General features: G+C 43.3%; 2 protein-coding genes across 4 annotated transcripts; one reads left to right on the top strand and one right to left on the bottom strand.

Moving 5' to 3' along the window:
* The first annotated feature begins 119 nt into the window (after window positions 1-119).
* LOC105016277 (MOB-like protein phocein) lies at window positions 120-8,465 on the top strand. Of its 3 annotated transcripts, XM_010879994.5 has the most exons (8): window positions 120-495; window positions 2,534-2,689; window positions 5,086-5,148; window positions 6,201-6,301; window positions 6,440-6,569; window positions 6,677-6,756; window positions 6,853-6,964; window positions 7,439-8,465. In XM_010879994.5, the coding sequence occupies exons 1-8, from the start codon at window positions 493-495 to the stop codon at window positions 7,568-7,570; spliced, it is 777 nt and encodes a 258-aa protein (XP_010878296.1). In that variant the 5' UTR covers window positions 120-492; the 3' UTR covers window positions 7,571-8,465. The 3 variants fall into 3 exon arrangements, with proteins under 3 accessions (XP_010878296.1, XP_010878295.1, XP_010878293.1); XM_010879991.5 differs by lacking the exons at window positions 120-495; window positions 2,534-2,689 and adding an exon at window positions 4,313-4,415; XM_010879993.5 differs by lacking the exons at window positions 5,086-5,148; window positions 6,201-6,301; window positions 6,440-6,569; ... (1 more) ...; window positions 6,853-6,964; window positions 7,439-8,465 and adding exons at window positions 3,416-3,505; window positions 3,638-3,825 and having other exon boundaries at window positions 142-495.
* A 232-nt stretch (window positions 8,466-8,697) lies between these two features.
* rftn2 (raftlin family member 2) lies at window positions 8,698-21,849 on the bottom strand. Its single transcript, XM_010879990.5, has 8 exons — window positions 20,927-21,849; window positions 16,203-16,383; window positions 15,023-15,318; window positions 12,238-12,456; window positions 11,264-11,370; window positions 10,851-10,954; window positions 10,633-10,711; window positions 8,698-10,352 (listed from the first exon to the last, which is right to left on the bottom strand). The coding sequence occupies exons 1-8, from the start codon at window positions 21,063-21,065 to the stop codon at window positions 10,143-10,145; spliced, it is 1,335 nt and encodes a 444-aa protein (XP_010878292.1). The 5' UTR covers window positions 21,066-21,849; the 3' UTR covers window positions 8,698-10,142.
* Window positions 21,850-24,868: the final 3,019 nt, after the last annotated feature.

The following is a 24,868-nucleotide window of genomic DNA, read 5'->3' on the forward strand; positions in this document are numbered from 1 at the left end:
GCTACTTAAGTACATTGGTATAAAAAAAGTATATATTTGTTCAGTATATCATGTTAAAAATTGCATTTGTCCTTGTAATGCTCGTTCCTGGGCCTAATGTTCCAGAATATTCGCATGTGCCATTGGAGAAAGAAGGGAGGTCAAAGTTGATACATTGTGCAACATGTTTTTTACGTTGCAGTCTTAGAAAAACGTGACACATTCGTTATAGTTCCATCAGAACCGTTTCGGTGAAGTTATTTTGAACAACTTGGTTAATTTTCATGTTCGCACGTGTTATGCTGTGCTTTCTCGCGTTTGTACGGGTAAAGGGAATATTCTGGAAGCGCTGAAACTGTCCAGGAACCGTAAAGTAAGGGCATTTGAAGCTGCGCATGCGGGTAACAGTTCTCGATATTTCCTCACGTGGAGAGATTTCTTTCAGTGTCTCAGATCAGATCAAGAAGAAATCGGGGCTCCACATCACAAAGAATAAAATACTTTCTCACAAAAATGGTAAGATATAAGTTATTTAATTTTATCTCATACTGTCTAAAAGTCAAGCACATTTTGTCAAGTGGGGGTGGCATACAGATCTCCCACACAATGAATGTACTTTGGTGGCTGTTGCAGCTAATGTGTTAGCAAAGTAGCTAAGCTAACTGATTTAATTTTACTCGGGCAAGGTCAAATTATAGAATTATCAGTGTCTGTGGAGACAAGGCTACGGTTGGAAGAAAACAGGTGAGGATTTTGGCAGGTACTTATTGCACAGTGTTTCATAGTATCTTGAAGTGAGCTGCCAATTCAATTTCGGCTTGACTGTCAAACAGTCAGAACAGATGAACTAGGTAAGGTAGTTGCTAGTACCATCAGTTAGCTAGCTACACATTTAACCGTGACATATAATTCCAAGTTTTTGTATTCGGAGTAAATAGTTCCGTTTTAGTTGTTACTGCTAAATGGCTAGTTATGATTTTATAGAGATTCATGAAATTGTGCTACTCCGCATGATCATTTGTGCACAGAACTGCTATATTCACCCAACATAATTTTAACTATTATGTTTTACTAGTTCATTGTCCAAAATACCGTTCTTTAAAAAACACTTTCCGGTTACGTTGCTACAAACGTCGTGACCCCATGTGCTACCGGGTCAGAGTATTTAATGCGTATTCAATAATTCATTCGTCTGCCAAGTTTGTAGCCACTATTTTAGACTGTACTCATTGTTTCCCCGTTTACTATTATGGAGCTACATGAACAATGTTAAATTGGATATACAGTATTGTGCACTACGGTATGTTGTACGAGAAAGTATCTGAAACTTCAGCCAAATCAGTTAAAGAACTGATCTTGAATGTTATCTCCTGATTTCTGTGTCCTTATGACCTATGTTGTAGACCCCACTGAACATTGGTCGCCATGGAAGGTTTTCTGGGATCACTTGCTGACATGTTCTGGAATTTATTAGTCCAAAAGAGTATCTGTAGGTCAGGGTTCTTTAAACATTGATAGTGCAGCAGCTACCCATAATCCCTCCCACAACCCCCCCCCCCCCCCCCAGCCGGGAACTCCATCCCCTTCACCCTTTTATGCTGCACGTTTCAAACAACCTTCACTTCAAGGTCAAAGAGGCATCTATTCCTTTTTGGCTTGCATTGTCATTGTGCTGGCCATTAAGAAAATCTGCGCTTTACTTTGAGTTAGTCATGTCCTCGATTCTCTTTGGCTTTTCACCTAAAGGAAATGCAGTTGAGATTCTCTTAGTTTGAAGATTACCCTATGAGGCTGTCATATATTAATTGCCTGCTTTACATTTCTCAGCAATGAGTACAAAGAGTTTCTGTGTTGCCTTTGGCAGACTTGCCTTGACAAATTGCATGGACACTGCTAGCAATCAAGGTCCATCCCTGTGAATATCCCTGAAGGGCAGTAAAAAACAAAACTCAAAAACATTCCTTACTACAGGGTCTCTCTGGTGACTAAGAAAATATTTAAATCTAGCACTATATTCTGCATGGATCTGAAAAGAGTCTTTGAAATATTTAAAGAATCTTATGCTTTAGCACTGTTCCAATCAATCAGCACCACAGTAGGAACAACCCCTCATTAATAACTTCTAGTTGCAGAGGCTATTTGACTTATTACCACTAATCTGTAGTAGGTTTATATGTATTGTTTCATAACCTGTTACCAGACTAAACCAAGAACTATTGGAGTGACCATGGCCTGTAAAGTGTACTGTAATGTATATCTTTTTAGTGGATGAGCAGATGGTTACAATACATATATTAACTTTGAGAGGCAGCTGGGGAGCCCCTTGTGCATTTTTTGTTTTAGTCATTTAGTATTACTCAAGCCCATATCAGTTCACACAGTGGATGTAAGACTTCACCTAGTGGTTATTTAAGGGTATAACAATGGAAGGCAGCACATTCACTATAGTCACGTTCAAAACGTATGGCAAACTCAAATAAGTTCTGTAGCTGAAATAGACATGTTCTTTTGTATATTATCCCTGCCAAATAAAATAATACACTTAATCTTTCAGGCTTTCAGGAAATTCCTTCCCATGTTTGACCGGGTGCTGGTGGAGCGTCTGGCCGCTGAAACTATGTCAAAAGGGGGCATCATGCTGCCAGAGAAGGCCCAGGGGAAGGTTCTGCAGGCCACCGTAGTGGCAGTGGGACCAGGCTCCATCAACCAGGTAACTGCTCCTTGCACACTGTCTGGCTGAACATTAGCTTAATTGTGTCTAACTGGATTGTCTGTCTACAACTGTGGCTTACTGGCTGTTTGATTTGTTTTAAAGCTGGGATAAGGATCCCAGCTTTAAAATGACTAGAACTGACACCTCTGCTTTAAAGAGCTTTGCTCCCACCAAAGCATGGCAGTCAATGTGACAGGTCATTGCCAGCAGTAGCCACTTTAAATTAACATATAATAAAGCAGAGTGAAACTCGACTCTGCTAGCAAGATTTGCACTGCTCACCTTGACACAATCCTGTGTTACATAAATGTTTGAACTTATACATCAGTGATATACTTACGTATTCTAAAAGGGGGGCGGTGAATGTTGCATGAGCTTAGTCAATCTGTTGTGATGTTCTATGTTGTTTTATAAAATGTACATTTAAACATATGCTGTATAGCCTCAAACATGGAGGAAGCTTTAATGTTGATACATTTGATAGCCATGACTTTCTATCTATACATTTCATTCAGATATCTCCAGACTATCCTTCAGTTATTTATTAAAACAAAGGTGTAATCATCACAGCTTTAACCGTCTCATCTGTTTGCTATGCAGTAGATCAGAGATTTAAAGTGTGTAGACCTTTAGGGACAGAGATCATATGCTATAACAATCTTTATTTCAAGAGCATAATGCTCTGGGTTGTGTGTAACTGGCTCGTTTCCTGATCTCATTCAGAAAGGGAACCTAACACCAATGAGTGTCAAAGTTGGGGAGAAGGTCCTCTTGCCAGAGTATGGAGGAACTAAAGTCAACCTGGAAGACAAGGTATGTCTACATATGTTCTAAGTTAATATTATCATATTTGATAGGATAACATTTGTAATGATCATATCTCTAAAAGCATTCCTGTGTATTGGTTGCCTACTGCAATTTAAGTCTTTAATTTTTGTTTTTCAGGAATACTTCCTGTTCCGTGATGCTGACATCCTTGGCAAATATGTAGATTAAAGTCTGTAAAAACTCCATGTAACCCCTATCCATCCTGTTAGTGAAAAAAACAAGGTTGCCTCATGTCTTTTTGTTATTCAATTGTAAATAATTCTGATCATGTTTTGTTACAATAATAAAGTTAACTGTTAAATCTTGATGTGTTGTCTCACTTCTGATAAAATAGTGTATAAAAGATATTGTTGTTTCGAAAAAAGGTTTTGCATATGCATATTAATGTTTGAAAATCAATTCTACAAATGATTGTTTAAATACCAGTTGATTTGGAGCAGGTTTTGAGATGGTTTAGACAATGATGAAAGTACTGAGTATGCTTGTTATAATAAATAAAGTGTGTCTCTTAAATATTATAATTCATATTGTGAGTATGTGAGTAAATATTTGTGTCATCAATATACTCTGAAAACGCAACATGTGAAGTTGGGGACCATTCTGCATGAGCTTAAAAACATGGACGAAAAGCTTATTAATCGATTGGGGTTTAATTAATGTATTTTAATATACTTTATTTCCTTGCATGAACTGTAACTCGGCATGCATGTTGATTAGTATTTTTCTCATAAGTGGAATGCCCACTGCTGAGTAGCTCACCAACTGGTGCAGTGAATCGGTCTCATTCGAGTCACTGTCACTTGAGCATCATTATGCATCCGGGCATTCTGTCGAGATGGTCATGGCGGAGGGTACTGCAGTTCTGAGGAGGAATCGGCCAGGAACCAAGGCGAAGGTATGTTTACACAAACCGGAAGATTATTTAATTTGTTAGACTTTTGGATATCTTGTTCTATTTCCCACAACTGTTGATTGTATTTTAAGAGATTTCGAGATGTTTCTCCAACGTTTGTTCGGGGTGGTCTTCAGAAAAACCGGAAGGGTCGGGCCTGCAATGCTAACTAGCTAGTCCCCTGCTATCTCGTCACGTACTGTACAGTCACAGTGGCCAGAAAAAGAAAATACCCTACATGAATCATATATTGTAACCAGTGTAGCTAGCAATCCATTCTAACAAAATGCCAATATAAATATAATCAGATTTACCAACACTAGCATGTAAACTAGCAAGCTAACCAGTAATGATACCTGACGTTAGCTACTATAGTTTGGCAAACTTAGCGTGTTAGCTTGCTAACAGCTGTACTGTACAGTACAATAGTGTTGTTACGCGACTCATGAGCAAGCTGATTGCTGTGTCAGTAACTGTCAGCTAGTTAATGAGCGGTTTCAAGCCACGCACAGTTAATACATTGCTCCTTTTGGAGTCTTTATACTACAGTACACTTCAGTAATATCTAGCTAAGTGCATGTTGTAGCTAAATAATGCCGTACGTGAATAACTATCCAGTTAAACAATTTGTACATGCATTGAATATGACCACCGCTTTATCCTTCTACTAAAGGATTTCTACAACTGGCCAGATGAATCCTTTGAGGAGATGGACAGCACTCTGGCTGTACAACAGGTTTGAGTAAAAACTTTACACACACAGGCATTCACACTCTCCCTCCCACATACTTTCTCTCACTCCCTTGTTGTCACTTCAACAAGGGAATTCATAATTAGAATTACATATTACATAGGGTCAGAATCAAATGATGTTTGTAGCATTCAAGTATCAATCAAGATGTGAGCCCTAAATGTGTCCACTTAGTGTTTACAGATTTCTGTAAAATATGACAATCACATAGCTCAGGAGTGAAATGCATTGATTGACAAATGAAGCATGTGAAATAGCAGCTTTTGTGTTGGACAGATGTGTTGCACGTGTCCCAACAACAGAATGCTTAAGGATGCAGTATGGGACTTAAGCAAATAATTTTGTATAATCCATAGAAATCACTGGGTTAGCCATGAAATTCCAAGTTTAACAGGGAGGAGTTTTGATGACATGGGGCACATATCGGCACCCCGTTTTATAACGGCACCTTTATAACCAATGATGAAAAATTTAGAATCTTTAATAGTAGTTTAACAACACATATTTGTACTGAAATGCGGTAGGGGAAGGTTCGGCCTGCTCTGTTAACACAAACACAAATGTTCATCTGGGGCCCTACAGCCCAGATGAACACGTGTTTGACTCCTGACCAGGCTACTATCCGTTTACTGAAATAAGGGTAAGCATAATATCCACAGCTATACACTTACCAATCACTCTTGTGACCTTTTCATTTGGAATTATTTGTATTTCTTAATATTAGGTTTCACACCGCAGACCTACGCAAGCTCTACACATTATTAAAAATGTGAATGCAAGCTGACTGCTGAATGTCCAGCTATCATACTACATGTTCAAATTGTTTGTCCAGTTTATTCTTTGACCACGAACAGAAGCAACAGGCTCAGTCGACCACATTTGTCCTGGTTCCCCTTTTAAAAGTGACGCTCACTAGCCATCTGCCCATGAACCTACAAAAAGGTCTGACATGCTTGACTAGCGTCCGTCCCCCGCCTCAGCCCTAGTCTATTTGTGAGGACGTTCTTCTGAACAGCCTCCGTTTTCCCCTCGTCCAGTACATTCAGCAGAACATCCGTTCGGACTGCTCCAACATCGATAAGATCCTGGAACCACCGGAGGGGCAGGATGAAGGCGTGTGGAAGTACGAGCACCTGAGGTAACCCAGCTCTCGTCCGCTGCTCTTGACTAACTATAGATTTGGCCTCCCGCACCGTTTGACCGTCACAGTGACCGCATTTCGTTTGCCTTTACATCACTTGTTCCCCACCCAGCGCTCTGTCACCTCTGTTAACAGGCAGTTCTGTTTGGAGCTGAACGGGCTAGCGGTGAAACTGCAGAGCGAGTGCCACCCGGACACTTGTACCCAGATGACGGCCACCGAGCAGTGGATCTTCCTATGCGCTGCGCACAAGACCCCCAAGGAGGTGAGTGTTCCCGAAGGCCCGATCCAATCCGCTTTTAGCGAGACGGTTCGGCTCCGCCTCTCTGTGTACTGGCTTTACCGGATGTGGTGTATTGCTTTCGTTGGCAGTGTCCCGCCATTGACTACACCAGGCACACGCTGGACGGAGCTGCCTGCCTTCTTAACAGCAACAAGTATTTCCCCAGTCGGTGAGTGCAGACGCGCACGCAGACACGCGCACGCAGACACGCGCTGTAAAGCATTGCTTTGGGGTCCTACTCATGCTCTCAATCTCACCTCACCAGCGTGAGCATCAAGGAGTCGTCGGTCGCCAAGCTGGGCTCCGTGTGTCGTCGTATCTACAGGATATTCTCTCATGCCTACTTCCACCACCGCCAGATATTTGATAAGTATGAGGTAAGGACGGGTTTGAAGTTTCCTGGCTTCCCGAATAGACCGGAGAGTGGAGAAAGGCTTGACCTCCTCACTGAAACACACCGTAAAGTGTCACACCGTAAAGTGGAAGGAATTGTTATATCTGTGCTCTTGTCAGTAATGAATCAGGATAATGCTCCTCATTGTGGTGGTAATGTATGCAACTCTGGTGTGTTCCCAGTGGGCATTTGTGTTCAGTTGTAAATACTGCCTAAGAACAATGTTCAACTTACAAAACCACATTAGACCTACTTCATATCAACTAGATCACTTTGATTTGACAGATTCATCAAATGGGAGAGGTCCTCCAATGTGTAGATCCCACAGACAACAATTGTGTAGTGTATTTCTACCCATGTCATTAATGACCTCTCTTGGTTCCAGTCTTATCTAGTCTCTAGGGGGTACAGGCTATGGTTAACATTCTCCCCCCCGCCCTGGGTCCCTCCCTTGCAGAATGAGACCTTCCTGTGCCACAGGTTCACACGGTTCGTCATGAAATACAACCTGATGTCCAAGGACAACCTGATTGTTCCCATCCTGGAGGAGGAGGTCCAGAACGTCTCTTCTGGGGAGAGCGAGGCCTGAGAGGAGAGCTGCACACAGGAGACCAGGCGTGAGTTCAAATACTACCATTCAAATACCGCTTGGCTGAGCTCGCCTGTTGCCGTGGGATTAATAGAAGAGTCCCCCCGGTGAAAACCTTGCCCACGTGCCACTCTCTGTAGGCTTAAGCAGACGCTCAACGTATTTGAAAGATTTCCAATAGTATTTGAACCCAGGTCTGCTGCAGCGAGACACTGCAGACAGGCTCTCGGTACTCTCCGGGGAACGTTGCTTTAACGTTTGGAGCAGCTGGATTTGCTTAACCTACGTAGAACCATATGTTGACAAAAGGCTCCCTGTATATAACCCCCTCTTTCCCTGTCCCCTCCACCTCCAGGATATCTCTGGTGCTTTGCCTTTTCTTTCCTTCTGTTTGCTTTTCTCCTCTATTGCTGTATTATAAATGGACCCATGGCCTACAGTTGGGAGAATAGTATAGTTGGAAGATACAGACATTTCCACAGCACCTATTGGAAGACAAGATGAAACCATTACAGTGTTTCTATGTTCAACATTTCCATGTGGCCCTTGGTTTTAGAGGCCATGGGCAGGCAACTCTGATCCTGGAGGACCAAAACTTGTTTGGTTTTTACCTGCAAGTTAATTGCACTCACCTGGGTCTGAATTAGTCCCCGATTGGGAGAGAATTAAACCAAATGTGTTTTGTCCTTTCAGGACTCAAGTTGTCTACCCCTGGTTTAGAGGCTATGGGTCTGGATTTAGGTTCAGTATCTTTGTCCTTTTGTTGCTGAATACACACCTTCACTCGTTTTCCGTAACCCTCCCCTCTAAATTATTTTGTTGTCCACACACCCTACTTTTTTTTTTTTTATGGACTGCATTTTGTTACTGTTGACATTTTAATGTCTGTTAATAAAATGTAAGAAAAGAACTGTAACCTAGTTTTACATTTTTTAAATGCCTATATGTAAAATCATCAGTATGACCTAATTTTGAAATATGGGTTCCACAGCTAGAACCATCCAGAACGAGTCTTCTCCACGGGAGGATGTTGGTAATGGTTCCTTTTCTCTGCCTATTTGCCCATGAAATGAGGGGCAGCACTTCTAAAGGATATCTTTTTGTAATAGAATAAAACTAGTCACAAAGAGGAACACAGCGAAATAGGATTTTAATGATATTTCACCAATGACAAAAACAAGAAAACATTTCACTTTCTCCAAAATAAAAACACTGCAATGGGTAAATAATACTAATTTGAGTCGCCATCCCCAAAACACGGGCATATAACCTTTATTCTGAGGATATAAAAAGCTCTGGCACTACTGTTAACATGTAGGATATATACAGCAGCATTGTTCTCATAACACTTAGTTATTGCCATCTTAGCATTTAAAACCAACGTCTTAGTCATCCCTGGAGGAAACACAATAGGGCTTTTGTCTGAGGAACTGAGGAATCATTCCTTCAGCACTTAGCACAATGAAACAACTCAGGCAGAATTACCACTACCATATGGCTATGATCAAATAACTACCAACCATTTCCAACGACCAAAGGGTTGCAGGAATAGAATAGGTGATCTTATAAAAACATAAAAAAATACACACTAATAGGAACATGAGGAACAGATTAGGAAACAGTCGACTTTAGCACCGCTCACACTGTCTGAATACAATATAGCTCCAATCTAGTGTAGATTTCAAAACGCTTCACAACACAGTCTATTCTTTCTCCCTTAACCATGGCAACCCTGCTCCTTGGGAGTCCTGCACATGTTCAAAAACATCTGACCTCACCCATATCAGTATTGTACAAACAAGCTTCTTCTGGCCTGAACTGTAAAAAGCCCTAGTTAATAACCATCAGAGACAGAGGGGGGGGGGGGTTGGTTGTAGTATGGTTATGGTCCAACTGCCAGGCCTGGATATTATCAGTACCAGCTACACAGCAAGCGGGTCTGTATGTCCACCTTGTGTTTCAGTTCTACCGGGTGTATATACAGGTCGAGAGCTGGTGACAGGATGAAGCGGTGTCACACATCACACCTTGAACCAGAGCAGGTGTGATGTCACTTGGGATGACAAGCAGAGGGGAGAAGTCGAATCTCTTTGACTTGGAAGTGCGGTGCAGGCAGGTCTACAAGGGAGGGAGGTTGAGAATGTTTCCCGGAACGAGAACGGTGTTCAGGAAATGTGAGAAGTGACCCAAGAAAAAAACCCTGGGGCACGTCTATCCAACAGGTGTGCTGTGGGTGGGAGGGACTTCAGTCCACGTGATGGTTCCTGTGCTCGCCGCGTGTGTTTTAATCATATGAAAAAGGTTCCGCGTGATCTTTGTGATTCGGGGCTGCTCGTTGTGTGAAAACCTGTGGGTACAGTAAGAAGAAAAGTGTCTCTGTGCAGACAGCTGGGTTTTCCCAAAGAAAATGGAAAACGTGTTTAAAAAACAAAAACAAATGGTAGGTATGGCTTGATATTAAAAAAGCTAAATAATGAAAAGTGCCAAGTTTTGCTTTCTAATCTATGGTGGTCTTTGTTAGGGAAGATTAGAGGTACGGGGGGGGGGGTCATCAGTTTGTCCGTTTTAGGGGTCACATACAGGTGACCTCTGCTGCACCGTCTTCCTGCTCAAAACCTCCCTCCTCCAGGTGCGACAGGGCGCTGGGGTACCCCCCTCCGAAGACAGGGAAACCCCCAATACCCCCAGCGGTGGGGGACAGCTCCTCTGTTGGGGGAGTTAGGAGCCCGGCCACTCCTCGACTGACAGAGCGAGCGGACATACCCCTCTGGGTGACCCCAGCCTGGGTGAGGGCAGAGGGGGACAATCAGAGAGGAACAAGCTTGTGTGTTTTCTATACAGTAATGCAAAACGATTTCATCAAAATATCTAGTTAAAGAAACTACCGTCATAATATAAATGTGTGTAAATATAACGATTCATTTGGTGTGACAGTGCTTCTTTCACTTTTTTATTTTTCTCACAATTGAACCATATCACCAAAACCAACAGGGGGCAGCATTGCCACATTAATAGCAGTTTTCCTGTTGTAGCATTTGAGCCCACTGAAACCAAGCCCTCACCTGGTCCCTCTGTGGTACGGACGAGGTCTTGACTGGTCTCTGTAGGAACACTACCTGCTTGGTGGCCAGGTTGCCATCACTGGAGAAACACACATTCATTCAGAGGCCATCAGTCAAAAACAACAAAATGCCATTTCAAAGACGGGAGACGGGAGCCATCTAATCTCCCACAACGTTAACGTGAACATCCTTCCACTCCGTCAGTGATGGTGCTGTACCTGTCGTGACGGATGATGGGTGTGGGAAGGACACAGGTGAGCAGCCAGCCGAACTCAGCCAGTGTGTGAAGGAGCGGGCCGTAGTCAGTCTTCACATCAGAACCCTGCACAGCACAATGACGTCAAAACGGTTGCATGTTCCTAAACTCATTTAACCATCTACGGTTACAATGACGGTCGTTGGCACACAAACACACGACTGGAACACATTACGTCACAAGTGAATGAGGTCATTCACCAGCACTGGTTCTTTGTATTGGGTTTTGTAGATTACCAGCTGTATGCACAGATGTAATGCTGAAACACCTCACCGCAGGGTTTTCTCCAGAAAATGCCTAATGGACCTCTGCCTGCCCCGACTGGCTAAACCACCCACGCAGGCAAGATGTAATAGACGCATGCACGCCTCTGACCTCTATGACAGTCCACTGCTCCACAACGATGGTGTCGTTGGCAGGAGGGGTGGTGCTTCTCTCCTCATAGACAAACAGGCCTTCTAGGGATCTGGGCACGGGCTCACCTGAGACAGACAGCGTTTCGATCAGCGAGGAACACATGTCACGAATACAGTGGTGGATGTGCAAGCACTAAATGATTTGACGGTGCAGCCAGTGATACAAGCGGTGTCGTGAACATTGGACTAAATGCGGCGGTGAATTATAGCCAGTACTGAAAGTGTGTCACAGGACTGGGACTGAACTAGTTACAGGCATGAAGAAGTAGGCCGTGTGTGTGTGAGAAAGCGACAGAGACCCCGTGTGCTATGTTCCCAGGCCCTCGATGTCCACAAGTGATGTGGATTTTCTCCGCTGCTGACAGTCTGTGGTTCAACAGGAAACCAGGTCGGGAGGTTGATGGGAGAGCTCCAAATATAGACACAAAGAGAGAAGGACAGGACAGCAGGAGGAGGGAAGATGGAAGGAGAGAGAAGGAGAAGAGAATGAGAAAGGAGGACACGGAAGAGGAACAGGGTGGAAAGAGGTGGGACTGGGAGACAGGAAGCGACTATTCTGGGGAGGCCAAACAATATTTTGGAGATGACACAAACTGACAAGGGAAGCAAGTGTTGGATGAGGACAGCGTCTTTACTTTCTTTAAATCTATCTTCTCTTCCAGAGAAGAGATGTTGACCAGTGTCTGTGCGAATGCTCCTTGCTGAAGCCCATTCAACTCCAAAATAAAGATGCCAGAGCCTATCAGTTACTTTCATACAGGAACACATGACCACTGAAAGATGCTTCTCCACAGCTGTTCCAACAGGCCTGTATTCAGAAAGCATTTTGCGTCACATGTAATAACATGTAGTAACGTTTGAACCAGGGAGCAGCGGTACAAGAACAATATGTCTACCTTAGAACAGTCTCCAGAGGTTAATATTTGACAGTACCTTTCGGGGTGTCCCAGTACACGAACGAATCCACCAGCGACCAGCCTTTGCGGTAGTAGGCTGCAGTCAGCTCCAGCCAATCTGCCTCCAGCGCGCTGACCACCTGACCTTTCCTGGATACGCGCATGGACAGTGCCCCCTGGTGGTACTGACAGGCCAGAGCGTCCAGTGGAGCACAACCTGGTGCCCACGAGTGGAAGAACACCAGCAATCTCAGGTCTGGGAGGGAGATGGAGAGAGAACAGTGTTAAAGAGAGAAAGAATCCAGGACTGCATTGTGGGGCCGTGATTGTGTTCAGAATGTTAAGGGTGCGTGAGACGTTAAGTGTAGATAACAGATGTAGCACACTAGTCAAGGTTGTTAAAGGTGATTGAAACCAAGCATTTTCAGCGGATTGAAAATGGATCCCGGTTTGAAGTATCCTCCTTCTCATTTGAAGTTATACTGAGTTACGTACCGTTGCAGTTTTATTCACCAGTTGGGGAAGAACAGATACTACAAAACAGAATGTCTACGTTCTTCATTCTAGGCTTTGCATTTTGTGTCCGTCATCATGACCAACACTGTAAATGAATATCAGCAATGTCACTATAAGCGTGAAACATATCCAAAACCTTGGTCTTACCAAAAACGTATGTTTGGCTAGCATTGGAACTGGCTTACTTGTCTTCATTGATGATATAACTACTGATAGCACAAGCATAAGTGTATGGAAACACTGTCTGCCAAATTATAAGCAAATGCATTCTAACTCATTGGATGGTGTTTCATCATACAATGACCCTGAACATACTGCCATAGCAGCTAGAGCTTTTCATGGTCCAAAAACATTCTTGACTGGCCATGTTAATCTTAAGAACTAAATCCAATGAAGTGAAGATTAGATTTAAGGCAAAAAAGAACTAAAAAGCATACCGGAATAGAAGACAACTGCAGTGCAGACCAGAGAAGATACCCAGCGTCTGGTGTGGCCAGTGGGTCGCAGACTTCAGGCAGTTATTGTGAAGGGTTTTATGTGAAGGGTATAATGCTGTGTATTTAGACTATTTTGCTTTATTTTGTCACATTAAATCCTTAGAAAATAGATTAAATCAATTTAAAAATATCTCATAGATCTATACACAATATCCCATAATGACCAAGCCAAAACTGTTTTTATGAAATGTGTATATATATTACAATGTGTGTAGATTGATGAAATGTTTGTATTTAATCCTTAATGTAAAAAACTAAAGGGTCCGAATACTTTCCGCGTGCACCATAATGTATGTAGCGAAATATTTAATAAAAAGTGCATTTGGACAATCGATTAATCTTTCTGGACGCTCTGGCCTTTATTTTTCTCTCTTTTCACACAGCTATTAATGTCCAAACCGCTGGCAACACAAGTGAGTACACCCCTAAGTGAAAATGTCCAAATTGGGCCCAATTTGCCATTTTTCCTCCCCGGTGTCATGTGACTCGTTAGTATTACAAGGTCTCTGGTGTGAATGGGGAGCAGGTGTGTTAAATTTGGCCTCGCCATGGTCGACCAAAAAAGTTGAGTGCACGTGCTCAGTGTCATATCCAGAGGTTGTCTTTGGGAAATAGACGTATGAGTGCTGCCAGCATTGCTGCAGAGGTTGAAGTGGTGGGGGGTCAGCTTGTCTGTGCTCAGACCATACGCTGCAAACTGCATCAAATTGGTCTGCATGGCTGTCGTCCCAGAATGAAGCCTCTTCTAAAGATGACGCACAAGAAAGCCTGCAAACAGTTTGCTGAAGACAAGCAAACAAAGGACATTGATTACTGGAACCATGTCCTGTGGTCTGATGAGACAGATAGTGTCCAGCGTGTGTGGTGGCAACCAGGTGAGGAGTACAAAGACAAGTGTGTCTTGCCTACAATCAAGCATGGTGGTGGGAGTGTCATGGTCTGGGGCTGCACGAGTGCTGCCGGGACTGGGGAGCTACAGTTCATTGAGGGAACCATGAATGCCAACATGTACTGTGACACACTGAAGCAGAGCATGATCCCCTCCCTTCAGAGATTGACTGGCCAAGCATGTCTCCGGACCTAAACCCTATTGAGCATCTGTGGGGCATATTCAAATGGAAGGTGGAGAAGCGCAAAGTCTCTAACATCCACCAGCTCCGTGATGTCGTCATGGAGGAGTGGAAGAGGACTCCAGTGGCAACCTGTGAAGCTCTCGTGAACTCCATGCCCAAGAGGGTTTAGGCAGTGCTGGAAAATAATGGTGGCCACACAAAATATTGAAACTTTGGGCCCAATGTGGACATTTTCACTTAGGGGTGTACTCACTTTTGTTGCCAGCGGTTTAGACATGAATTGCTCTGTGTGGAGTAATTTTGAGGGGACAGCAAATTTACACTGTTATACAAGCTGCACACTCACTACATTGTAGCAAAGTGTCATATATTCAGTGTTGTCACATGAAAAGATATAATCAAATATTTGCATAAATGTGAGGGGTGTACTCACTTTTGTGAGATACTGTATGTATGCAGGAAATGTGTTGTCCTTTCACATAATCAAATATCCTCAAGTAAAAGCAGAGAATCTATACTTAAACATCATGGTAATTATTTGATTTCTAATCCATACTTTTGAAAGACAGAGCCAAAAGTAAAAGGGATTCACAGTCATGATACTTATGGAGGCCAGGCCACTGTTGGGGGTCATGTTTTTAAAATTCCCTGGAAGTAGAAATGACATCACACAGGCAGTAAACGCGTGTACGGAAAAGTACGCACTACACCAAAGAAGAGGAGGCCCGTATCTCACCAGGGCTGTAAGTAGGACTGTGATCCTCCAGATCTCCTTCATCTCCAGGAGGGGTACACGGAGGCGTGCGTGGGGGGGATCGACAGCCCCTCTTGGGGCTGGGCAGCCTGCCATTACTGCCCACTCCTCCAGCCTGCTGGAGCACCGAGCCCACAAACCTCACGCCGCCCCGGGCACTGCTGTTCACCCTGTCGATGAGGGCTCTGACAGTGTCGCCCGTCAGGGACTCCCCTGGGATGGGCCACTCTTCAGCCCTGAGCACCGGGACACTGTGACACATGGACACCGCCTGCTTACTGAGGGAGGAGAGGAGATTAACAGTCCGCGGTGTAATCACTGATTATGACGAGCAGCCTACAGATCGTGCATCATTCATGGATCTGACTGTTAGCTCCTCCGACCGTGTAGAGGTTTTAGGAAGCGAGTACACATTCAAAACAGGACGGGCCGTCATTTTGTTTATATGGGAGAAAAAACGAGAAAGATAGAATGAAGACAAAAAGTACAGATGCCGCAAAGCCCTCATATAAAATGTTCGGTCGGAAGGCATTGGCTGTTTATATTGTCTCACGCTACTGAACCCTGCCCAGCTGGATAGGTCATAATTAATGTTATTGTCAGTGTTTGCAGACAGAATGTCATTAATCATTAATTGGACACGCGTGAGATTGCTTCAACTTCCTAAGCACTACACAAAGGTTAAAGGGCCAAACCCCTAAAATGTAATATATATATACACACATTAATATATAAATGTATGACTGATTGTTATATAATTGAAACGTAATCATATTTCATTACACTCCAGGTATCACAATGACATTGAGCGCACCAAGTGTCAGATATTACAACCAGATTGGCCCTGAGAGAGATGATGTTGTCAGGGTACATTTCTACCCAATGGCAACCCCTGTAGCTGACAGCCCGCCCCCAAAACCTCCACTCCCAGAAGTACCCCACTCACCCACCCCTCCGCAAACTCCAGTCTGACCTCCCACTGGCTTTGCATTAAATATGCACCTTCATCATCCATCATTCATCTATTTAGCAGGTTCGTCGCTTAATAGCTGTGTTTAGGAGTTATTGTGACCTGGATATAAGGTCGCTTTTATGTACCAGCCTCCCCTAAATGCCTATTTCTTCCTAAGAGAGCCTGTCAGTGCACGCTTGTTACCGGTACCTGGGACGCGGACGTGCCAGGATGGCTCGGTAGAGCAGGCTGAAAGGCAGGGAGCGCGTGCGTCCGACAGAGAGGATGATGGGATGCAGGCTGGTGAGGATGTAGCCCTGGGTGTAGTAAGGCTGCACGGCCTGGGGCAGCTGACATAGTGATGACACATACTGGACCGTCGGACCACTACCTGGAGGAGAGGAAAAAACATTTTATTAGACCACTGACTGTTCATCTGAATACATTGTTTCGGTCTTTCATAATATGTTTCTTCCTTTAGAATAGGGCTGTTATGTGAATAAGCTCCGCTGGCCACTAAATGCAGTTGTGAAAGGGAAGTGTTTTTTTCCCCCTACAAATGTAGCTGTAACTTCCAAAGGTTTAAGCTACAATTAATATTATGACCCCATTCCAGAAAGTATTTAACAAATGAAAGTTCATAAACCATACTTTGTTCAGATATTTATACTCTTACAAAGAATCATGTAACTCTGTTCAACTGACTGTTATAGCCCTAATTCAACAAGCAAACTGTTGAGGAAATCCCATTTTTAACATAGTGGAGTAAATGTATTCGGCATGAGGCTTCTTAACATCCATGAATGTCCGGTGTTACTTGGTGCTAAGTGGTTGCCGATTCTGGTGAGAGACGGAAGAGGTGACCTTAACTGAAGGCAGCATGACAGAGAGGGATGGGTGTATGGTCCAGTTTATGACAATGCTGAACACTATTCGGCAACACTACTGAGTTCATCAAGTTACTCATGACCAAAATGATTATCACTACAAAACATATAATTCCTCTTCCTCATGCGAGGAAGAAATGTAAATATCAGAAAGATGTGGGTTAATGGTAACGGAATTACCATGCATATTGCAAAGTTTCTTGAACTAACAAAAGCTAATTATTTCTCCAAATCATAATATAAAAGATTTAGTTGGGGTTGTCCACACATTGAAAGCCATTTTTACGATCTATTATTGATGTCTGACTGACACCACATTTGATGTGCACCTATGCATGTCACAACATTCTTCTAGTTCCCTTTACCTGGAAACTGTCTCTTTGTCTGTGCAGAGTGGCAGTCGTGTTAAGGTTTGCTGATAAAGTTTAATGGCAACTGGTGGTTTTTCTGCGGTTTCTTGAGGCTTTGTCTGGAAACCTATAGCACCACCATTACCATACTTCCTGTGTCCACAAAGAGGGGCTGTTCACAGGGGCTGGCTTAGTGCCACACACACACACACACGAAAGCAAACAATTACCTAAACAACGCTTGCAAGTGCACAAACACACAAATACCAAATCAGATTGCCCGTTTTCTGAAAAAGAAACACATTCACCAAATGTCAACAGACCCAACAAACACATACCATTAACACATTCCCACGCAGAACACACTCAAAACTCCCACACAATCGCCTCAGAGATAATGACGTCTTGTTCCTGAGATTTCTTCCCATGTGAATTTGGCAGGGCGAGACTTAATTTGGCGATGGTTTAAAACGGAACGATCTGGGCAGGTCCAGATCACAGTGAAATCTGTGGGTGGCCAGGGAAACGGGGGAATGGAAGCTTTTAAACTGGCAGTTTATTTTCATCTCACTGTATGTATGTATGTGTGTGTGTGTGTGTCTGGTCCCACCTGAGCTCTACAGCAAGGAGACTGACACTTCAACCAATAGCTCCCTAGAGGAGCTCAACGCCCAGCCATTCATGCAGTCACACACACACACACACACACACGCACACACACACCTCTCTGGCCTGAGCTCTTTTGTCCCCCTCCGTCACCCTTCTTTCAGCCCCCTCCAGTCCCCACAGTTCACCCCTGTCAACCCACACACAGAGCCCTCTGTTCTCCAGCGTGTGGGGGGGGGGGTCACAGGACAGGGGAAGAGAGATGGGGGTGACTGTGTAAAGGAGGGAAATGTGGAGAAATGACAGGGGGAAAGAGATGCTGAGAGATACCGTGGCGGAAAAATAAATCAATCTTTACAAGAAAGATTTCATGAGTCAGAATGTGTTTGTGAAACTGAGCTTGGGTAAAAGTGAAACAGAGGTAGAGAAAGCCTGGTACACCAAACCATAAAAAGACAAGGAATCAGGGTAAAAGAAGAAAAAGATGTTCCAAATAAACTGCAGATATGGCAATGAAATGCTGAGATTTGGATACCAGATATTTAATAATAAAGCGACAAGGCTCCTCCCAATGTGATTACCAAGGCACTTAACCTACTAATGTATCAATGTCTGTTAAGAGATGATTACATTTGTTAAACATTACACCGTTGTGACAATGAGGGTCCTGTGACTTCACTCGAAACTCATTTCAGCTGAGCAGAATTGATTTTTTTTTTTACAGTGTGTTAAACCATATTACTACTCCAGCCAGGTCGGGATTGTACCACTGCCCTTGTAGTCCCCTCCAAATTTAATATAAAAAAATAAACTCTATAATCTGAAGTAATCCCACATTTTCCAGGGTCTGGTTCCAGTCAGATTAACACAGAGAGAGATTATAGTAGACTTTGGCGGTGTTGTGAATCTGTCCTGGAATACCAACCACATATGGTCCAGGTCAGTAGGAATTTAATTTACCAAAGACAAATACCATGAACCTAGCCTGGTTCCTGATCTCTAGGTCCAGTCTGGCCAAACCATATGGTCAGTGACATGAGGACTGTAGGAGTTGGCATAACAACACAAAGGGACCTGGAACCAGTCTACGAAACAGCCAGCCCGGCTGATAAAATTCCAAGCATAGGTCATTACAGCTAACCAACCTTGTAAAGAAAAAAAGTCATACATTTAAGGCACAAGGGTAGGTAGATGAGACTTCTCGAAATCCTTTCATTTATTCTACAATCCCATCCAACTATTTAAATGAACGCACCTACAGAGACCCCTATTCAACTACAGATCCCTTTACGAACATCTGTCCTTCAACTGGTCGACCTTCAACTTGGTCCATCTATCCCTCTGGTCCTCACATCCCCCACTCAGCCCAGTGAAGGCCCAGCGGATGAACCATGTAAAGGCCTGCTTGCTCCTCTCTTCACAGGCTACCTTCCAGCCTCTGTCCTGGGTCCAGCTGAGCTCTCCGGTTCCCCCCTCCACACGGTCTGCACCACAGGACTGTCGAACTAATCAGCTTGTGAGGCTTTAGCCATTAGCCACTTTGATGTGCCCCTGGCCTCTGCTTCCACCACAGGCAGGAGTAATGGTGCTTAAAAAGGAGGCCAGCTACAGGGCTGAGTGTGCGTGTAGGAAATGGGAGGGGAGGGTACCCGGCGAATGGCTGGGTCGTGTGTACGCCTGTGTGCGTCCGAAGGTTTGAAGGAGAACTGAGGGAGAGGGAACGTGTTTAGGGTTCAAACTAATCCCTCGTCCTCAGTGTACAGGGAAACACTGCTGTTAATACTAAGCTACATTTCAGCTTAACGCGGAGATCAACCATGAATCCAAGGTGGATGACTAGGGACGTTCATTCCAATATTTCTCGGCCTGTCAGCCTAGTTCTGCCTCACACTGAAACGTCTGTGTCAGAGGCTCTGGAGGAAAGCAAAGCAGTCGGCCATGTCTTTCCATCCAATGAGGTGCACCGCTGGAGGTCGTGGGCGTCCCACTTTGCTCGAGAAACTACCATACCAATACCAAGCACAACCTGCCAGTCAAATACTGCTAAAATCATGGCATCAGGAATGAAGACAATGCATGCTCTGGTGTTGTGTGGCACAACCAGGAAGCCATTGCTTTAGCTAGAGCAATCAAAGGGCTACATCTTTTCACCTTCAATGGTCGTGTTGAATTGAAATCTTATCGTTTTGATTTCTTCGAGTGTGGCTCTGTGTGCACAGGCCTACAGGGTCCAGACACATGACGTGCGTGTGCGGCTCCTGACAGCAGTGCATTTGGAGGTATCCTAGAGACATGCAGCTTGGTGCTTGCAGGCCATCTAGAGATGTTCACTGCAGTCACCACTCCCTATTCCAACAAAACCATTCAAGCTTGTTTTGTGACCATGTTGTGTGTTTTGGGGGAGGTTGAACTTGATTCCTGTTGGTTTGGAAGTCATTAACAGGCTGTGGTGTCATTTGGCTGGGGCGACGGACACCCATGTTATCCTGCCTACTGCTCACAGAAAATGAAGGTCAGTAAACTTAAGGCAGTGTGGTATCATTTGAACAAAAATAAATAATATTTTCCCTTCCAAATAGGTCATGGCATAACATCAGTCAGTTTAGTTGAAAGCTCCTAGGTTTGTCAGGATCACCCCCCCCCCCCAAAAAAATAAAAAAATAAAAATAAATAAAACAACAACTGCATTCTGACAAATGATGCTGTGGGGCTCTCAGATAATGATAAATCATATTTTATTGTAACGGTAGATGTCTGCGCATATTTCATCCCACGTGCACACGCACAAGACAGAGGAAAAAACCTTTCATGACCTACTTCTGTGGATGATAAAATGACAGCACTGTTGCTAGGAGAACTAGAAGGGCAGGACAAGAGCCGCTACACAGCCATACACAGGTGTGGTGTGTTCCAATTAGGCTGGGTTAAAATAAAGTGTGTTTACAAAACGAAAAATTACTTAGTGTGCCAAGTGAAAACAACTACATTGTCAAATTGGTGACGCAACACTTTGACTAACATTTTAATTAAGAAATAATTTGACCAATTTCATTGACCCAAAGTAGGCCTGTTTCATTCATGAAATTCATACCTTCCAAACTGAAGTCCAGTAGCACATACTCGTAAACGGTGTCCGTTTTTGTCTCCACTTGTGGTCTTTTAAGTGTGGAGTATATTTTCCCGGGGCTGCTGTCCTCCGGGTCTTCCAGTTTCCTCAACCCGCAACCCATAGCGCCGTGGCGGGATATCCAGCTCACACTGCTCAGGCACGGGAAGAGCCCGCTCTGCTTTACAAATAGAGCTTTGCTCTTGTTATTAAGTTAACGGGGTTGTTCCATCCCTGAAATGCTGACACTTAATTCGTTTTGGAGTTGCACCGGATAAACGCCGTGATAGTAAAAATAGTGGAAAATAATATGTAGAACAAAATATTTTTAAGAGTAATTCTTAAGCACCGAACGTCTGGTGCGTGTAGCTCTTGTTCCCTCTTGAAGAAAAAAACTAAAGGAAAAAGTTAAAATTGGCAACTCGAACACCGTGGGCGAGCGACTACTTTGTTGCAAACGTCGATGAATGGTCAAGAAACCCACTTTTTTCACCCATGAAAGGATAAGTCACGTGTAGCTCACCAATACCAAATCATATCAAAGCTGCAGTAAAGCCGACTAATAAAACTCTGTGATTGATTCAGGAAAACCAAAGCGTGGCTGTTAGCTAGAAAGAGGAAAAAAATGGGAGGACCGAATGAGACGTTTTGGGCTGCAACAACATCGACTCGTGTCTGGCTGAGGAAGTTAATCGGTGGCTGTATTTTTACGATATTCTTGATTCTTGATGCATTGAATTTTTAGACTATATCACAAGATGTTTAGATATAGACAAAATAACATTGTCCTACATCTAATTTAATAGCTAGTAACTAATTTTGTAGTTATGTTTTTAACTCCACACATCACTTTAAGCCTTCTGCAAGGCATGCTTTGCTGAATAAAAAGGAAAGATTTACCTTTTAATCTGTATGGCGTTGCTTATGAAATAACACCATATATACACTGACACATTCTCTGTAGCCTAATGACCAAGATGTTTACCACTCCACCTGCTCAAAGGTTAATGGAGCCTCATTCACCTGTAGTTTCCATTACAAAACATTCTTTAAATCAGTGATGGAGGTCCAAAGTCCACCTGCATAGCTGTGGTCTCCATGATATCACTAATATCCACACATGACATTTTGACAGGTACTTTGTAGATCCATGTTCACTACCTGTCAACAGTGAATTAGAGGGTCATCATGGGTCCATTAAGAAGCATGATGGGAGAGGGTGTTATTGAGAGTGGGGGCGGGGGGGGGGGGGGGCGTATTGTCCATCTATTGAAACAGTTGAACCAGTATTGCCAATAGGTACAGAGTATTTGATTGATCAAGTCCATTAAATCCTAATCATTCCCATGAAAATGTAAATAGTGTCTATTGGTAATATACATTTGAACCAAATGGATTTATGAACTTTATTGTCTGGAACTTTATTGTCATCCTTCTCTCTTACTCGCGTGCGCACACACACAAACACACACAAACACACACAAACACATCTGAATAAATGTTTAGATGAATGCAAATAGGTTTTTTAGTGGTGTCTCTGTGGAAGTCAGAGTAAAGGATGATAGTTAAAGGTAGTGAGAAAGATGTAATGTCACCAATATCCTGTGTGTGTGTGTGTGTGTGTGTTTCTGACTTAATAATATATTGGGTACAAAACTGTGGTTAAATCAGAAAACTTTGTCTAACATTTGTGTGTGTGTGGATGTGTGTGAACCTATTTATCCCTACATAAACGGTTAACAGGAATGCATGAGAGCCAGCCTCTGTTGGTTCTGCGTTTTAAATGTGGAAGTAGACTGGGGTGATGAGGTAGGCAGGCACTGAAGGACAGAGGTCAGAGGTAATGGACAGGCGGGGCGGTAGGGACTGAATTAATGTCCCTTCTCCTAGGGGCCATCCAGATAGTGGACAAACAAAGGAGAGCAGGGTCAAATCTCTCACACACCCATACACAGTCACACACTAATGCTCGTCACCACCTGGGTTCTATTGCTCCTCACTATTAGCCAGGAAAGAGGGGCGGGCCATTGGGTCATCCTGACATATGCCATCATGGTCAATCCACAACCCCCTCTGGGACTACCTGTGGAGACAGAAGGGTTTGGGTTACAAACATCACAAGGTTGTATAATAAAAGTCACCCCAACTATGTTATACTGCGTTGTTTCCATGGTGTTGGAAGTTTGTTGACAGCAAAATGGGTGGCAGGGCGCTGAGCTTTTTAAGAAGAGCACAAGGGCGCCTGTATTGAAAAATTTAGCCAAACTAAAATAAATATAGGTTTACAATGTTAAAAATTTGGGCCCTTACTTAAATGTAAAGTCCTTACGTTTTCTATGAGCACCGGAGTGCCTACATTAATATTTCAGACCAATACTTATTGCTTGTGTAAGTAAAACAGATGTAAAACAGGCTGTGGAGACCTGGTTTGAGTGGCTGGTATGTGTGTGTGTAGTGTTGCAGTAAAACAAGGAAAATTCATTTATCTGGTCCCCATGAAGCAAGGCTATTTTTTGCTCAGGGGGTCAGGTTTAGGGTAAAAGTTACAATTGGAGTTAGGGTTATGATTAGGTTTATGGGTTAGAATTGGAGTTTAAGTGTCTGGAGTTAGTGTTGATGTTTAGGCCAAGGTTAGGGCTAGGTTCACGGGTAGGGGTTAGGGACAATGTGATTTTAAAGGTTACTAATTTGTTGGATCCCCACTGTAATAGTTAAACACAAATATATGTGTGTGTGCTTGTAAAGGGTTATGTTTAGGGTTAATATTAAGATTAGGGAGAAGGTTTAGGGTTGAGGGAAGATATTTCTTTGTCCCCACAAGATTCCTAAAATATGCATGTATGTATGTTTGTATGTGTGTGTGTGCGTACGTGGGTATGTGTATTCACATTTTACTACCCTGATGGGACCATTTCCCAGTCTATTTTGGGCCTAAGGGTTTGTTTTTGAAAATATATTATTGTGGAATGTTTATTGGCAAAGTGAGAGTGTTCTAAGAAAGCTGTAGATCCATTAGGTTAAGGATAAAATGTACAATTTGGCTTAGGGGCTAGATTTAGGGTTAGGAGTTTGGGTTAGATTCCTGTGTTACAAGTGAGTGAGTGAGTGAGTGAGGTCATATTTATATGTGGTGATGGATGAATGGTAACTGGGATCACTGAAGCAGCTGAAAAACTATTTCAGGGCCAGATCGACAGCTGTGGGTTCTTCTAGGGTAAACCATCAACACCTGGCATTGACTGGACTGCACAGAACATACCTGGACCAACATCAATACTCTGTCACAGTGGAAGGAGCCTCAATTAAAATAATGACTTCTCTCCTGTAAGGTCAAGATATAGACCTGGGGATTGTGTACGTTGTTTGATTTCATTGAAGTCATAGGCTAGGGGGGAAAAAAAGAAAACATTGATTTAAAAGGTTGGATGCCTATTGTTGTGTAGTCTATTGGGGGCTTTTGGTAAGACTGTTATGACTTGACTTAACAATGGAGCTTAGTGTTATTATCCTCCTACAGTCATTTGAACAGGCGGGAGGAAAGAACGGAAGGAAACAGACAAATGGAGAGAATAAGAGGGGGAAAGCTCAGAAAAAAATACTAAAATCCTTGAACCAAGAGAAGAGAATGTATATTTAGCCTTTTGTCTGAAAACTGGCAGAAATACGGCTTTGAAGAAGATATAAGAGTCTGAAGACGATGGATAACTCTAATCTTGGCCCCAAAACCAAGGTTCAACAAGAGGCTTTGCCTTGTGTTCAGGAAACTGTGTTTTAGCAAAAATCCTGAAGCCAGTAGACGTTTACGTTTCAGTCACATGATTATCACACCAAATGCTATATGTGTTTGTGGTCTGGAACAATGTTCCGAAATAACCTCAGTGGAACTAGAATGAAAACTGAGTGTATGTACCAAATGACACCCGATTC

This window comes from Esox lucius, chromosome 16, assembly GCF_011004845.1.
Source record: "Esox lucius isolate fEsoLuc1 chromosome 16, fEsoLuc1.pri, whole genome shotgun sequence".
NCBI classification, from domain to species: Eukaryota; Metazoa; Chordata; class Actinopteri; order Esociformes; family Esocidae; genus Esox; species Esox lucius.

Coding starts and splice junctions, on each gene's coding strand:
- LOC105016277 (XM_010879994.5), top strand. Junction 2,690..5,085: donor GACCAGGCTCCATCAACCAG/GTAACTGCTCCT, acceptor CTTCTACTAAAG/GATTTCTACAACTGGCCAGA. Junction 6,965..7,438: donor AGATATTTGATAAGTATGAG/GTAAGGACGGGT, acceptor CCTCCCTTGCAG/AATGAGACCTTCCTGTGCCA.
- rftn2 (XM_010879990.5), bottom strand. CDS start 21,065: ATGGGTTGCGGGTTGAGGAAACTGGAAGACCCGGAGGACAGCAGCCCC. Junction 15,319..16,202: donor CTGGCACGTCCGCGTCCCAG/GTACCGGTAACA, acceptor CTCCTCCCTCAG/TAAGCAGGCGGTGTCCATGT. Junction 10,353..10,632: donor CCGTACCACAGAGGGACCAG/GTGAGGGCTTGG, acceptor GCCCTCACCCAG/GCTGGGGTCACCCAGAGGGG.